We start from the raw sequence: 16,054 nt of genomic DNA, 5'->3' as shown, positions 1-16,054 counted from the left end.
AATTTATTTAGCCCAGCAGCTAACAATTGGTTTGGCCTGTTCAAGGAGGCCGTCTACAAATAGATCAGCAATAAACGTGTATTGCATATCATTTATATGCTGTAACACAAAGTGGTATGGATAAAGTTGGTACGTATCGCTGCTTATTTTGAGGTACGGAAAACCGTCGTAACGCTATAAGTAAGACTCGAATATGGAAAATTTTAAAGCAAATGATAGCGCGCGTTGATTTTGATTTGATTTTTATTAATAGTCCGTTTCGTGTAGATATGCTACTGTAAGCGTAGCTGAGTGTATACCTAGCATAATGGTGAGGAGAGCAGGACGTAATTTGCTGTTGTTTACCTTCAGTTATTGTTAATAGTCTGGGCGCTGGACACATCTATTTATACGGCGGTATCAAAGGTACGCTGGTTTACTTTTCAATTATCTTCTCATTTTACCGACTTCTAATTTTGCCCAAACGGCGCGCGCGTCAGTTTCTTCGCTTTCCCCTGGCCTGGACGACGGCAATGATTAAACTGCTCCCTTACGTATGTAGGCGTAAAGCCTGCGATATCGGCGTCGGCCGATTCACGTTGTCGTCAAGTTGCTTTGAGGCAGAAAACGTTGTAATCAGTATCATCAAACAGCCAAGCGGCGCCATTCTGTAAGGCGTCGCTGGTCAACAGTGACGTCACGTGAGCAGTCCTTTTGCTTCTTAAGAAAAATCTGGTGCGTGGCCAAGTGGAAGAGGACAGCAGCGAAGAGATATAACCACCGCAGGGAAATTTGATCTGATATCAGATCACTTTTTTACCTAGACTGTTTTCAGGAAACATGGTAAAGGTTTTTGGGAATCTTTTATATGAGGAGATCTGCGCAGGTCTTTTGTGGCGTTATCTGCTTGTATACAATAGGATAGATTGGGGCACCCGTATTCTATTGACGACCAAAACCATAATATTCAAATACGTATGTCGTATTGTGTGCAAGCATCGAGAGGGCTACGTTTCGATAAATTGAATTAGATTTTCTCCGGGGAGGATGGCGATTCGGGAGGCATTTTCCAAGTCTGACATACCACCCTACCTCTACACTATGCGCCTGTACATCATCGTATGTATTTTGCTTTATATTATATCGTATAGGCCGGTCACATGTTTACAATGATGTTAGCTTTTTTTTTTTTGATGTTTGTCATTTAGTAATTTCTGCTTGCTGAAATAGTGTAGTAAACGACATTGTGTGCCATTAGTACTTTTATCGTTATGCTCTTTACTCTTATCATGATTATTAATAAAATTTAACATGTTGCGTGTTCCGCTCAGACGCGAGGCCACCGCTGCCGGGCCAACAGCTGTCGAAGAAATTTTGTTATGAGGTAACCCGTTCTTTACAACTTAGCTTGTCCTGCAAAGCCATTAGCTAAGATCATTCAATCTATTTCTCTTCATTTTTCATGGGCATTGTGCAAGTAAAGGCAGTCGTTAATATCGTTTCCGCTACGCTCGTGCGATTCTCTCCACGACCGGTTCGTGATCACGTTCACCCTCCGCCAGTCGTTGGTCGATGTTGAAAAGTTAACGTAATCTGTCTTCACACGGGCGAGTGGCACGACCGCCTCACTTCCAGCGCGCTCTGCATGCGAACATGGTCCGAGAGGGTCACTATGCCACTCGAGATGACATCAATTCAACAGGCATCACATATAAACTGGCACTGAATCATACGAAGTTAAAGCCAACTAATAATTAACTTTGTTTCATCGATCCAATTAGGCGTTGCTTTAAAAGAGACAAGCAGCTAATCCACAAGGGTAATCAGTTTGTGCATACGTATACTGATGATTTTGGCAACGCCAATATTATTTGCCACATCTCTGGATTACTCGATTCGATTTGAAGAAGAGCTGAAATGGAAACTTCTAAAAGGTACCTTCAAGCTTATTAAACCAGACAGCAACAAAGTGTGTATTCGTGAGCTCCTTTGGTGTGTTGTGTCCCGTACTACAACTTCTGGACGTACGAGTAAAAAAGTCGACTATGTTGCTAAGTTAAATAACTTATTACATACTTAGAAATATCATATTTTGTATGTGTATATATATAATATGATATATATAAATACCATATTCCAAAGATAAATATATATATGTATACCCTCATCTTTTCTGTCCTGGCAAACACTTATTTAGGGGCGCACTAGAGAAAGGCTAATTTTACTTTGTGCTATATAAGGAACTCATAATATATATATATATGATAATTGCATCAAATTTTCGCTCACAGATTTAAACAATATCTGTCTTGTAGGACTAACTCTATGACAGTATGGATTAACTTAAGAAAAAATCCACGAAGAAACAGCGTTCACATGCCATATATGAGTATTCCACTACAAATCACAACTTCTACATGACACAATCGGAAAGCATTTTATAAACTGTGTGAAAATGTCTCTTTTTCTTATTCCATAAAATGTGAAGAGATGTCAAATGCAAAGGTCGTAAATTCTGCTAATGAATAACTGTTCATGCTGTTCATTTGTGTCGCATTTACAAGTTACCTCCCTGGAAGCTCTTTTATTTAAGTACTGCGTGCAAAGGTCAGTAGGCAAAGATCCGTTCAAATACGGGCTAAACCGTAATCGTAAACGAGCTAGACGACACGGTTCGCGTGCTTTGAAGGTCTCCTTGTTGACTAAAGGTGTTCTATCGCGACCCTTTCTCCTCCTATGTTTACGCCAACTGATCAAAATTAACAGTCATTGACAAGAATCAGCCGATGTATGATATACAACGAATATAATAAAATATGCTGATTTAGATTTTGTTTATTAAGATCTAAGAATAAATAACGGGGGGGGTAAATATCAATATTTACCCCCTGCTATTTATTAGATTTATATATATATATATATATATATATAGCTGGTAGAGCTTTTGTTTTCTGTTCAATCACTGAATAGCCACATCAACGCTATTTTATCTGGTGTCATATCTGTCGCCTTTTTCTAATCGCTCTATGTATATGGTTGGCTTGAAATATATAATAGAAGTTCAACATACAAATCGGTATCTCAGTCGACCATAAGCGTATTCGAGATACGGTTTCATTCGAAGTATATGACGCAAGAAAATCATTGTTTTCTGGTTTTCCAAAGTACTCTTATAATACTGTTGCCTATCAGGCCGACTTATGAGCGTGTAGCGTCCAGAGCTTCAATGATAAAATGTAGTGTACTATCCTATGAAACCTTACGAGGAGGTTCAGTAGGAGGAACCGTACGTGAGATGGTCTAGGTTCGGCGTTGAGCCCAACATACACCGTGTTCGGTGGCAGCTTAAATTCGAAACAGTTAGTCTTGATTCACACTCAGGTACATCGGGAATTACGCTGTATCTGAAAAAATTAAAGCCAGCACAATTATCTTCTTGCTTATTTCCCGTATAACAGCTATTTAACGGGTCAATCAAATATAAACAAATCAGTGTATTTTACTGAATATGGAAGACGTTACAAGCTTAAATTCGACTCATAATTCTGCTAACCCGAGTTGAATCTACTTTTTCAGAAAAGGGCTTAGTTTATTTTATTGAGAATATAAATGTAACGTACATAAAGGGCCTACTAAGACGATAACATGTATGTTCTAGAGTCTTTGGTCCATACGCCGTCGATTACAGACAATATATGAAGATTTATCGGAAACCTTTGGAGAACGTGTCCTCTATACGATGCACACGCATTTGCTAATCGCTCACTATATCGAGTACTTGCGGGCGTACAGCTTTAATCAGTGGCTCTAAGCAGCACCCTTATTGAATCTGCAAGGGAAACGACACTTAAAATAGAATCAGTGCAAAGTACTGGTTAAAAGAAGAATGTTTTGACCCTTCAATTATGTTGTAGGATTGTGTAGCAGTGAATCGTACACAGTCAACTCTCATTATGCATGAGCATATTGTTTATACACTGCATAAGCATCTCTTGCGAAATAGACCTCTTTCGACAAGACAGTATCGAACCAGAATTATACCGAAAATCTATATATTCTCGTGCTGACTTAATACTTGGTCATAGTACCCCAACAAAGTCTAATTTCGAACAAAGCTGACACTTAAGACTAGCATGAGACTAAATGCAATTGTCGAAATAGTAGAAGTTATCGTTCGTTGAGGGGTCCATTCTAAGGTCGAGTCACCAATTTAAAGCAATAAGTTTTTATTTGACACGCGTATTGAATCCTTTATTGTACATGCGCCAATAAACCGCTTTATCGGCAAAAGTCATAAACAACAACAGATCATAATAATAGCGACAACAGCGATGACCAAAGCAAACCAGTACCATTTGTAAACGCCAAAATGTTCTCTTACCTATTTTCAGGCAAACTATTTTTTATCTATCTGCGAAAATGCCGAGACGAGAAGATATAGAGTGAAAAGCTTATTGTCACGTAATCTTTGACCTCAACATGAATATAAAACACAGAAAAGGGTTGATAAAACAATAAGTACAATATCGTTGAAAAATGTGTACAAACATAAACTTCGTGTTAATGCGTATCCGAACAACTCTCAAGCTGTGATTCACTGAGTAGGCGTCATAAACAAAACATAGGTACCTCGTCTCCAATCGACGCTGTAACTTATTCAACACTGAGCTTTTGATGTGTAAAATACAAATAAATCAAACTTTACTAGGCATATGGTGAGACTCTTTCAAACATGACAGCCTAAATACGTTTGGCGTGCCAGGTTTCTGAAAATGTCGCGTTTAAATGCCAGAACGCAACGCAACTCCGGATCGGCTGTGGGAGACTGACGGCGTGTTGCTGGCGTCACGGGCTGCAGGTTTCAAACGTTTAGATTAAGTGAGGTCATACAGACGAAACTGCTTCACTCGAACTACGTAGCTTTTCACGCCACTGTGTGTATCGGCCTCTTGTGGTTCCTATTCCTGTCTTCGATCACTTTCGTTGACTGGATACCAAAGAGTCGATAGTTATATACTTTTCCACTCTCGTTTTTCAATACTGATACAGCATCGAATATATTGTAAGATGATAACCCTTTGTTTAATATAATGCTCTATTTATTTCTATCTTGGTGCGGATTATTTGATCAAAGCTGTAAACCGTAGTGCTAACGAGCAAACCGCACAAAAGCATGTATATCGATGTTCATTTTTAACTTCAAACTTAAACATATACTTTCGTTTCAATCTAATATCGTCTGACGATCACATAATATTGCCCGATGCACACACGACATTGCGCCGATGTATAGCAACAAGCTAAAAATAAACAAATATCTATTGGCAATACTTTCATCATATGTGGAAACATCAGTTTGAACATAATTTCTATAGGACTTGAAAGGCGACATAAACCACGAAATAGCTTTCCGTGGCATTTTCCATAGACGCTTTTCTTACCAAACTAGTAAATCTACCTGCCGTCCTGCCTGCCTGTCTGTCCTTTGTTGAACTAAAGAAAGACTAATTAACGCTGACCGCTACGCCATTGAGTGCTAAACTCTTTCAAACACATGCGACCAGACACTTTGGCCCCTCTATTCAGTTCTTGCTCGCAGTTTCTTTACTGGTTGCTTTCTACTATAATAAATGCAGATAATGCATCAATCAGTTAGTTGAAGACATTCAACTAGATGGCGAGAAAGTTTGTCACTCTTGCCGTGGACGTCGAAACATCTGTCTGGACTAGCCGCTTTCTTTTGTTTAGAGTAAGATCCATCGAGTCTCAAAGCGGTAGCTGCAGAAATTTACAAACGACGCTTCTTTGTTCTATTCCTGCAAAATTTTATACATGTGCGACGAGATAGGATAAAGTGCGGGCCGTATGTTTCTATCTATTTGTCAGCATCGAGTCGGTTAACTTGTCCTGGCCTTACCGAGACTTATGAACGAGAGACCTTCTCTGTCATAAATTTCTGGTGACGGTTACCACAGAGATCCGTATTACTTTATACCTACAACTATAGCTACTCCAACTCGAAGCTAGCTCTACGAGATGGCATCGAGCCGATAGCGAACAAAAGGCTTCTAGAAGACGCGTTGTCTACTGTCCATTACCAATCTGGTGCCTCATTCCTTTATAGCCATTCACACGCGCGCCAGCCTGTCTGCAAGGGCTTTTCCTTTCTTGCCTCCTGCGGGCATTGCTGACAATCGAGATATTCGAGAGGAGGTTGAATCTGCGGGTCGCTTAACAGCGGAGCAAAGGCTAATACTACAGCTACAGCCAATGGCTACACCAATCGTATCAGCGGCGATATAATGGCCCTATCCAGCTGCGCGCAGAATTTATCGATTCATGGCTGTATTCGTGATGTCGATAAACTAGCAAACGTTATCATTAGACTACAGCTCATGTACGCGCGGGTAGAAGCGACGTAGCATGAGCTGCGACTGGCAAACAACGCGCCATTTTCCACTTTTGGACTGCATAGTTCATCAGCTGTAACTTAAATAGCTCTCAGTGTTCGTAGCTGTCGAAGGTCATCAATCCCGCAGTGATGGCGCTGTGTCCGTCCTTTCGATGACTTGGATACTTACATTTTAATTTTATTGTTCATATCGTTTGTTTAATATAGTATCACAGATGGATGCTGAAATTGTACAGTAAATATAATCTCTAGTCATTGCATAATGGATGAGACAATGTCATTCTTTTCTACTGTTCGAAACCGTTTAGCAACTTATTGCGTAAGTCCAATATCAGTTTTAAAAAAAAACATATATTCAATGATGTATATCATATTTATGTAGGGTGTGTCTTTGTATAATTTCAGAAATGCAGGTCAGGAAATGTTTGGTGACAAAATGAACGGTTTTCAGCGCAGACCGTCGCGACCCGCAGAACATAAGAGGATGGCCTTGTTTAATGTGCAAGGCCTAGTCGTATCGACAGATACATGCACACGAGATCAGATACGTAAGGTTATCTGGTTCAAATCTCTGGAAAAGGATATCTTCGTTGGGTCATTCCCACGAGCCGGTGAGCTTCTAATTGGCCCTCCATCGTTAAGAGCTTTCAATACATAGTCGCTTTGTTGTCAAGAGTACCCTAGCAACCTTTTTGTGCGATTCTAAAAATCTTATCGATACTATATCGATAGCGGCTCTTGAAGATCGAGCAATCGCATGGCAATCCGATTACCGGGTAGAGGTGTACAGAAGCAAAAAAAAACCCAAGCAGAAAAAAAAAAAACAGAATTGGTGCAAGAATTTTTGCGGAGATGAGGTTGGCACGTTGCGCATTAATCAATCCATAGGTGGAAGCTGGGTCCAATACATCATCTGGACGTTACTTCGTGGAACTGACAACGTTTTACCTACTTTGAAAGAAATGCGCACAAAGTACTTCCCCTGTATTGAGCAGGTGGACCCGGACTACGTGGACAAAGACCTCACAAAGGTACGCTTCGATGATCTCTCGGCCTAAACCAACTAGGTTCACAAAAGGTTCAATACGAGGAATATGACTGGGCAGCCACACATTGACGAAACAGTCAGGTTGATCGGTGGCGTATCTGAAGGTAATAAGGGCTTGAAAGAAAATTGCTGCTATGTACCTATGCAACCCAAGACCATTCGGGTCGACACGTTTAGTTTCCATTTAGAAGCTTTATGCTACACACTACGTTAAGAAAATATCTTATTCTCGAATAACTAGCCCATACACATGCTTTTAGTTAAACTGCGAACACCTTTAAAATAGTGGACATGAACATCTAATAATTCGCTCTGTATGTAATATGTTTTCCTTTGGTTTTATTTTTAATCTTCTAAAATTGTATAGCGCAACGAAGGCCGTCTTATCCACCATCATCTTCCGAGAGCGTTCGTCCCAGCAGGAGTTCAAAAAAGCATCTATATCATCCGGAACCCATATGACGTCTGTGTGTCGTACTACTATTACCTTAAAGTCAAGTAGGTTTTAATAGACGAAGTGGTTCTTTAAGTTGACGTTACAGGTTTTCACAGACGCGTTACCCATTCGAGTTAGTTACATCAACCTTGAATTAATCGAATCAATCGAGTAAACAATTGTCATATTAGTGTCGGGCGAAACATTTGTAAAGGTTGCTCCATTGCTAGACGCCTACCGATTTTTACTCATGTTTTTGTCATGGCACCTTTACCATTATGGTTCCGTGCTACAGTCAATGTCGTTTCAGTATGTTTCTCTGTTAGCGTAATAGATTTATAATAATAAAAGTAAATGTATCTTTGTTTCAATGTCGTTGATATGAAACAGACTACGGACTTATAAAGGTTTTGCTAAGGCATTGCGACCTCTTTCAAACAAAGCGCCAGTGAGTGTCACGAATGCTCATTTGTAGTAGCTCGCCATTTGCAGTACTATACGTCATAGCGGGAGGACATCCTGAGCCTTCTTCCCGAACGTCTAACCGGTTCGTCTGGAATCAATTGGACTCATGCGGCAAGGCTCCGATGTTAAACATTTTTTTTATGACCGTTGTTACATTGACTAGCCTGTATAAGTGTAGCAATGTCGTAGATGTAATTTTGTTACAAATCAAATGAAAATGTGGTGTCGTAAAGAAAGGATAATGAACGTGCTTGAAACAGCTTAACAGAGTAAACGGTAAATTTTTAAATAGTAAATTTTTCAAATTCCAATATAGTGGAACGTTTTATAGAAAAAAATGGCTCAAACATTTTATTGTAGAGGCTTTGACAACGATGCCCAAAGAGCGTTCTTACATAACTCATTCATAAACTTTCATAATCTATAATGGGAACAATAACCTTTCTAATAAAACGAATTTGTCATACTCTGTTACGATCACCGTTATATCGGATGTTGGTGATAATGATCTTCGAGCAAACCAGTAGCTCGATTTGCTCGATTCGTGAAATCAGTAAGTCGATCCGGTAAGAAAATGTCCAGTGACATGCAGATGTACTTTTCTATATGCAATCACAATTCCAGTGGAAAGTATGAAGCCGATTTCGGGGACTTCTTTGAATGCTTTTTTCGGGGTGAGGTTCCGTTTGGCGACTATTTTGACCACATTGCCAGCTGGTACGAAGCTCGAGATGAGCCTACAACTAAGATTCTCTTCTACGAACAGATGATGGATAACCCTAACCGCGCTATAGTCGAAATCGCTGACTTTATTGGCGTTTCCGTAACACCAGAACAAGTCTTGGTTAGTAATCGCATCACGTCGTTAGAGAAGCTTTGATAATCCGTGTTAGTGTTCTTGCCCATATAGCCTTCGTATGAAAAGAGAAGCTTTACGACTGGGTAATCTTGTCGCCATGGCCACTTGTAGTAACGGCACTTTCATACGCATCAGGCCTAACGCTTTGAAACCTAACCGGTTTGAAAATGATTAATGTTTTTTTTTTTTTTTTTTTTCTAATATTACTGCTGCAGTGGCTATACTGTACGTCAAACTAGCGACTGGACATACATCATGGCGTTATCAAATTTTTTTTTATGCTTCGATTCTAGGAGATTGCGAGTCTAACGAACTTGGAATCGCTGTGCGGGATTGAAACGGAAAACGTTTCCCGGGAACACTATCGTTACGCGTATAATGGCGACTGGAAAAAAATGATGACCGAAGGCCAAAAGGTTCGCCTTGATGAACTCGTCGAACAGTTTCGATACACGGATATGTACAAAGTATGGGTTCAGTATGCCCATATCTAATTTACTGCTCGTGAGACGATGCCAGCAATAACAAGCGAATGGCAACAAAGAGACTCTGGACCATATAAACACCGTACAAGCACGCATGCTTGCCAACATTAAGATGAGGTAAAAATTGATTGAGGTAAAGCTTGATTACAGTTGACATACGATTTATAATGAATTGAGACGACTGTGCTAAAAAAAATTATATATATATATATATATATATATATATATATATACTCAATATACATCAGTATTAATCATTCCAGTGTTGCTAACAACGAACGCCACAATTAACTAGCTGATCGGCTAATGATTACTATAGGGAAATCTGACAAATTGTGTGTTCATTCAATATGAACACGTGCAAAAACACAGAAATCTAATATGTATACTACTATTTTACTGCAGAATTAACATTTAAAACACGTGTCAGTAGCCGTTCCTGGATAAGACCGCTCGCATGTCTCGCAGCACATTAAGGTACTTCAGACTGGGTCTACGATACATAACGTTCCATGTCATTGTAATAGAGGATTATGGTTAGTTACCATCTATCTATAGCGGTTTATTATGGTGTATTGTTTATTAATCTAATAAAGGTAAAATAGACCTATGAATCACAAAGGATTGCCTTTTTGCAGCCAACGTATTATAGGCAGCCTAGGGAGTCATGAACATGTTAGCATGCTAAAGACGTATTTATATAATGTTTTCCCTATTTATATTCTAGACAACAGTAGGTATTTTTACTTATCTACGTTTTCACCTATCAAACAGATACTGTCGCAACAATATACTGACGAAAGTTCACGTCCCGTATCTAGCGTGCTGTAAGAATGATTAAGCTTTATGCTGGCCGATATGCCGACCGATAATGCTAGGGTCTTTAGTGAGGTAACAATGTGAAGACTTTTGGGGATATGGACATTAGAGAAGGGATAAATAACCACATTTTGAGAACTTAACTCTTTGAGAGAGACTAGACCATTGACATTGAGAGGCACCTCATATCGATACAAACTTAGCTTCCTAACGCTATTTTACATGAAGGCTACAATTAAAAGGATGCGCTGTGTGCTCCGTTATCGACGACAATATTCAGGACTTATTTTGACCTCTGACCTTGATGTCTGCGAATTTCTTTCAACGAATTTGTGCGTGAAACTGACATCTTAGGCTGGAAAACAAACATGCTCTATGAAAAACACGGGAGCTTAGCAATCCAAAGATTCATGGATTTGGACCACGTACAGGGCTTCCTGGTGCATCCTTAGAATTATACTATGCTAACGACACAAAGCTGCAGTTCTTTCATTTTCTTTCCTACGCCGATACTTCTGTATGCGTTATTATGGATCAATCTGTATGGCTTCTGATAGAGGTCACAATTATTATCTCAAGTATAAATGTTGTTTGAACGGATTACCTTTATTATTTACTAGGGTTATTAGATTAAATTGACTGTAGTATATGTACACATATAGCAATCTTACAATATAGTATTATAGCTTTTTTTCGTATAGTGTGTATTTTTGCACACATACCTAGTTAAATCATTTTACCAAACCAGAAATGTATTATATAATATTTGAATTAATGAAAATATACAGGGATACCATAACATGGTAGTGATGCAGGAGAATTCGTGCCTTATTTCGACTACGTATTATTTTTTTATGTTTACAAAATAAACTTCCCCAAAATTAAAATCCATTCCCCTTTCTACAGTCGTATATTTGGCTACGTATCACGTTGATATCCGCCATAAGATTCATTTGAATCTACAGCGTTAATAAATGCACTTTGTTCACCTATTGCACACCGTCGATATCTGATCCCAAATTAATATTACCTTTACCTATACTTATAGAGAGGTGGTTACATGTTTTAGTACCAATTTTAGAAGATTGTCACCCGTGTACAGCTGACAGCGGCACTAAACACTTTTTGCTCGTCCATTTTAACAAAACGCATGTAGTCTGTATACGTTTGAATTTCTGTCTTGTCGTCTGCAGCAGTGGCGAGGAGAGTGGAAAATCCGGCTTGCCTCAGCTTCAAACCCCGTTTTATTATGAGGCTGACCACCTTCATAAAATGATTATAGTTCCTAATTTGATCTTATCGTCACCTCTGCTTATAATAATAATAATAACAACAGATTTAAGATCTATTCCCACTCTGCCACCGGGTATTGCCGCTGAGCGATTTCAGCTGTTACGCGAAAAAGTTACAGCTTCATCATGTTCTTGCGCCAATCATGTACGCAACAGGTGTAAACATTTACAAGCGCCATGACGATTACATGTTTCAGCTTCGATTTTTAACGTGGTCAACGTATTGCAATCGAGTTACGCCGCTCGGTACGGATGATGAAACTGGTAAACACACAAGCATGGAAGAACGAACCTCTGAATATCGTGTATGTGCGTGCTTGCCATCGCATCCTACGAGGTTCATTGGGAAAGCCGAAGAACGTTGTAAATGATTTCCTGAATTTCTTCAACGATCTGCAAAATTTCATTCTGCTCCTTTCGTAACTCTTCTAATTTGAGCAGAAGAACCTTATCCAGTTGACCGTTTCTCTGGGCTAAAATATCCGTCAAAGGCTGAAAGAGAAAACGTATATTAAATTCGAACACTAATTATTCACAGAAATACAAAGCTCAATACTAATAACTACAATAACTACTAACTTTCTTTCTTACGCTCGGTTTAAATTAGTTAGTTGACGCATAGAATCTGCGCGACAGAGGAATTCTATATAATGGAAGGCTCGCCCGACGTTTTATATCAATATTAAAATTTGATGTCACTTCTATCTATCAATGCATTGATATGATAAACTTAGAAGTATCAGCTTTTCGAATCAACGATCAGCATAAATCACAACTGTTAGCTGTATAAAATATTGTTCACAACTGTTTTTGCTGCCGGGCGCACTCTCAGCGACTGCGTCGTTATTTACCTGGGGTGACAGGGGCGGCTGGTGAAGCATGAGTTGTGGGGATGCTTGCGGCGGTGGTTTAGAGAATGTTTTAATGGTAGTGATAAATTGGCCTACGATTGAGTCAAACTCTTCATCAGTTTTGAGGGCTTGACTATACCAGGCCGCCATTTCAGTTAAAGAACCCAAAGCCAGTTTAAGTTGAAGACATGTGCGATGAGCAGAAATTGACTCTCGGTACCATGTTTGTAGACGTTGCGAAAGTTTATAGCATGGTTTCAGGCAGCGATCCTGCGAATTGCATTACAGTAAGAAAATATGACAATGCTACAATAACATTGCAGTCGTGTTTGGGGAATGGCATTTAAATTCACATCTGGTATTGTGTGGTGTAAAAAAAATATATTTCGGTTATCGCTATATTAACAATCGCATATGCGTACCCTGTTCGTTCACTTAGCCGGATCAATGTATCCTTTTGTGTTGTTATCATAGCAAAGGAGAAAGGATAAAAAAAAAAACTTACATTCAACTGTTGAACATCAATAAACACTGATTTAGCAGTACACACCAAACTATATGGCACCATTATCTACCTGCATTAAAGCCATAAGCTTAAGGCTTGTCTGCTGCATTTTATGTTTCTCCAGCATATGGAACTGCTCATCGTGATAAGTCAGCTTCTTCGTAGCCTGTCGGACAAATGAATCATTTAAATTATATATAATTTAAATAAACTAAATAAATAATTTAAATAAATATAAACTAAAGTGCCCGTATTAGTTACGAAGTGTCAACGACCACAGAGGTATCCTATTCGAGACCATTATCAACTTTGATGAACCCGTTCCTAAGCATTTGAACCGAACAGAAGTAATTTACCTTGTCCCGTGCTAACGCCTGCCAGTTGTCCCTAATCTTTGCCACGTAACTCGAGGCGGTTTCAAGACATCCATCGACCGGAGGAACTTCTGATCGGCGTTGCGTCCACTGTTTTGACAACGACTTTGGCGACAACACCTAAGCACAAAAGTCTAATTAGATTAGCAAACTCGTATATAATCAGCAGTCAATTGTTATATCGAATAATTAACTATCGTCTACCTGCACACTTACACCACTGTTCTTATAATAGAGCTTTCATACCGGTCGAGTATTAATGTCGGAAAATATTACGTAAACAATAAGTTTTACTTAAGGCTTTAGAACTATTAGCAAAAACAATTAGTTTCCTTCAGGCCCAGCACACAAAATCTGTGGATATCCACTTTAGATCTCTAATAAAACGGCAATTTAATAGATCTGTCAATGATTGAAACTTAATAATATTAAGTCATTTTTTACAAAATTTGCGCACACTTCGCTTTTCACTGTCCTATTACTCACCTTCGCCTCTAGAGAATCAATCTCACGTTCTGTTCGGGCAAGGCTATCCAGCATCGGTCTCTGAGCAGCCGGCTGTTTAGATGCCACCATCCTCTTTAACTGGTCCAACTCTGGACTTTCCGTCGGAACTAGTGCCGTTAGTTCGCATATCTTAAGCGCAGAGGTTTATAATTATGTCTTTACCGATAACATTATCAAGCTCAGTTTGGCAGCCGATATAGGTATTAATGAGAAACATGAATCAGCGATTTGAAAGGTTTTTTGTCTGTCTGTGAGGCCACTTTATCCTATTGTAAACAAAGTCATTGGTCAGACAGCTGGTTCAGACGAACGGGTATTGCGATTTAGATCTCAAACAGTAACATTGTATCTCACCTGAGCTTGCGATTTCGCAGTTCGTGTAAGCTGCCGATCCATAGCGTAGGCGGCTTCCTTTGTAAAGCGAAACTCAGCTTTAAGTCCTGCTGTCCTTTCCTCAATGAGGGCGGCCAACTCCATAGGCGCCTAACATAGCGAAACATAAACAGTAAATTTTATGGGTAAAGGTATAATTAGATGCTCTTTGTACACCTATTTTAGGAAAGTTAATCATACTTCTACATGTTATGTCCGGTTGTGCCATTAGACACTGCCTCAAACGGTTGTCTGCCGGCATGAAATGAACCCCGAGTCTATGGCCGGGCGCGAACCTGGGCCAGTCCTATATCATTCCTGCTAGTATGCAAACACTAACCAGGTTGTTATTACTTTATCGCGCGGGCGATCATACGTTCTGAAGTAAAACTACCTTTTCAAGATGTTGGTAACAGCGTAGAAGCCTTTCAATGAGCCGCTTTGTAACGTGCGTAATACTGCACCAAGTCTTTGCAATAGATGCATCTTCATCGAGGTTCACGCCGCTCGATGGAAACTCCGGAAACTTTGCACTCTGCATACTCTGCACACTGCTTAGACGCACCTGTAATGAGTGCCAAGCTCAACATTTAATAATATGTGCTTCGATTAAACTACGCCAGTTTTTTTTAATTATTTCAATTTTGCTAAAACATACAAAACCAACATCAGCAGTGTAATATAACTGATAGGACAATGCTTTGATTCCATTTCGAACGATTTTTATCCCTTGAAAGCTAAAAAGGGTAGTTTGTATTAAAGATAGTCCTTAACCGATAACCTTCCATAACAGATTAAACGATAACCTTCCATAACAGATAATGTTTCACTTGCCATGGAAAATACCCATACATATTGTGCATATCTCTGAGGGCATATATCTTCAAAAAAGAGACAATACTTCTACGTACTTCTTTAGCTTCGACATTGAACAAATAGGCCGCTCGTTGTACGCAGGTGGCAGGAAGATGGCCATTCTGCTGTAGATAGTTCTCTAGCAACTGCTTGTCGAATGTAACCAGCTGATTCTTGGATGAAACATTGGTTTGTTTGTTTAGTTGCTCCGCAATGTCAGACATGCGAGGCCGAGTATCTTCGACGCCATCTAAATGAAAAATATGTGTTTTACCTTACGTGGAAATAATACTAAAGCGCGGTTATTTATGGTATGTGTACGCAAACGCTAAACATTCACTGCGACCCAATCAAATGTTTGACTGTATAACATACAATATTGTTTGCGCAAGACTGTTCAAACGAATAATCCTACAGATACGATTTTTCTAGATTCGTTATTATTAGTTAATTAGTTTAGTAAATTATTAGTTACTGACGATTTTTTTTATTATTTAGTATTTGAGAAAAAATTATCTTCGGATAAAAACGCCAACTGATCATTATTCATTGTCAACACGTTATTCAGTTACATGTCTATTTTCGCTCTCTATATATATATATATATATATATATATATATATATATATATATATATATATCGGGAGTTCTTGCGACGCTAGCGTTTACCTTCATTAATTAACAATGATATGGCCCAGTTAAGCCTCCCTCATTGCAGCCTGCTCGCCTATCTGCAAGCTCGATAAAGTTTCACCTTTTGGATGGAAAGGAGCTAACGTTCGCCAACTATGTGTC

At 39.2% G+C, this 16,054-nt stretch overlaps 2 protein-coding genes and 1 long non-coding RNA gene across 7 annotated transcripts in view; 1 reads left to right on the top strand and 2 right to left on the bottom strand.

Annotated features, from left to right (window-relative positions):
* Positions 1-1,568: 1,568 nt before the first annotated feature.
* On the top strand, positions 1,569-10,305 carry LOC111270278 (sulfotransferase 1C4). Of its 4 annotated transcripts, none has more exons than XM_022850421.2 (7): positions 1,569-2,034; positions 6,797-7,002; positions 7,280-7,422; positions 7,807-7,937; positions 8,965-9,184; positions 9,493-9,801; positions 10,090-10,305. In XM_022850421.2, the coding sequence occupies exons 1-6, from the start codon at positions 1,826-1,828 to the stop codon at positions 9,691-9,693; spliced, it is 1,110 nt and encodes a 369-aa protein (XP_022706156.1). In that variant the 5' UTR covers positions 1,569-1,825; the 3' UTR covers positions 9,694-9,801; positions 10,090-10,305. The 4 variants fall into 4 exon arrangements, with proteins under 4 accessions (XP_022706156.1, XP_022706157.1, XP_022706159.1 ...); XM_022850422.2 differs by having other exon boundaries at positions 1,572-1,913; XM_022850424.2 differs by lacking the exon at positions 1,569-2,034 and adding an exon at positions 6,424-6,530.
* LOC111270280 (uncharacterized) lies at positions 2,041-6,267 on the bottom strand. 2 transcript variants are annotated; one of them, XR_002686233.2, is made up of 3 exons: positions 5,897-6,267; positions 4,609-4,966; positions 2,041-3,825 (listed from the first exon to the last, which is right to left on the bottom strand). It is a non-coding gene; the product is annotated as an uncharacterized LOC111270280 (long non-coding RNA). The 2 variants fall into 2 exon arrangements; XR_002686234.2 differs by lacking the exon at positions 5,897-6,267 and having other exon boundaries at positions 2,041-3,383; positions 3,600-3,825; positions 4,609-5,841.
* Positions 10,306-11,086: 781 nt separating the features above from the next.
* Positions 11,087-16,054, bottom strand: part of LOC111270277 (serine/threonine-protein kinase TBK1) — an 8,531-nt gene continuing 3,563 nt past the window's right edge. The window contains exons 7-14 of the mRNA XM_022850420.2: positions 15,316-15,509; positions 14,799-14,969; positions 14,387-14,515; positions 14,012-14,161; positions 13,508-13,645; positions 13,222-13,317; positions 12,647-12,916; positions 11,087-12,287 (exon numbers count right to left, since the gene is read on the bottom strand). Coding sequence (XP_022706155.1) covers positions 12,135-12,287; positions 12,647-12,916; positions 13,222-13,317; positions 13,508-13,645; positions 14,012-14,161; positions 14,387-14,515; positions 14,799-14,969; positions 15,316-15,509 — 1,301 coding nt within the window. The 3' untranslated portion in view covers positions 11,087-12,134. The remainder of the gene's footprint in view (positions 12,288-12,646; positions 12,917-13,221; positions 13,318-13,507; positions 13,646-14,011; positions 14,162-14,386; positions 14,516-14,798; positions 14,970-15,315; positions 15,510-16,054) is intronic.

This window comes from Varroa jacobsoni, unplaced genomic scaffold (genome assembly GCF_002532875.2).
Source record: "Varroa jacobsoni isolate VJ856 unplaced genomic scaffold, vjacob_1.0 scaffold_1460, whole genome shotgun sequence".
Lineage (NCBI taxonomy): Eukaryota > Metazoa > Arthropoda > Arachnida > Mesostigmata > Varroidae > Varroa > Varroa jacobsoni.
Note: the sequence above shows the minus strand (reverse complement) of the source record. Positions and strands in the feature narration are given on the sequence as shown.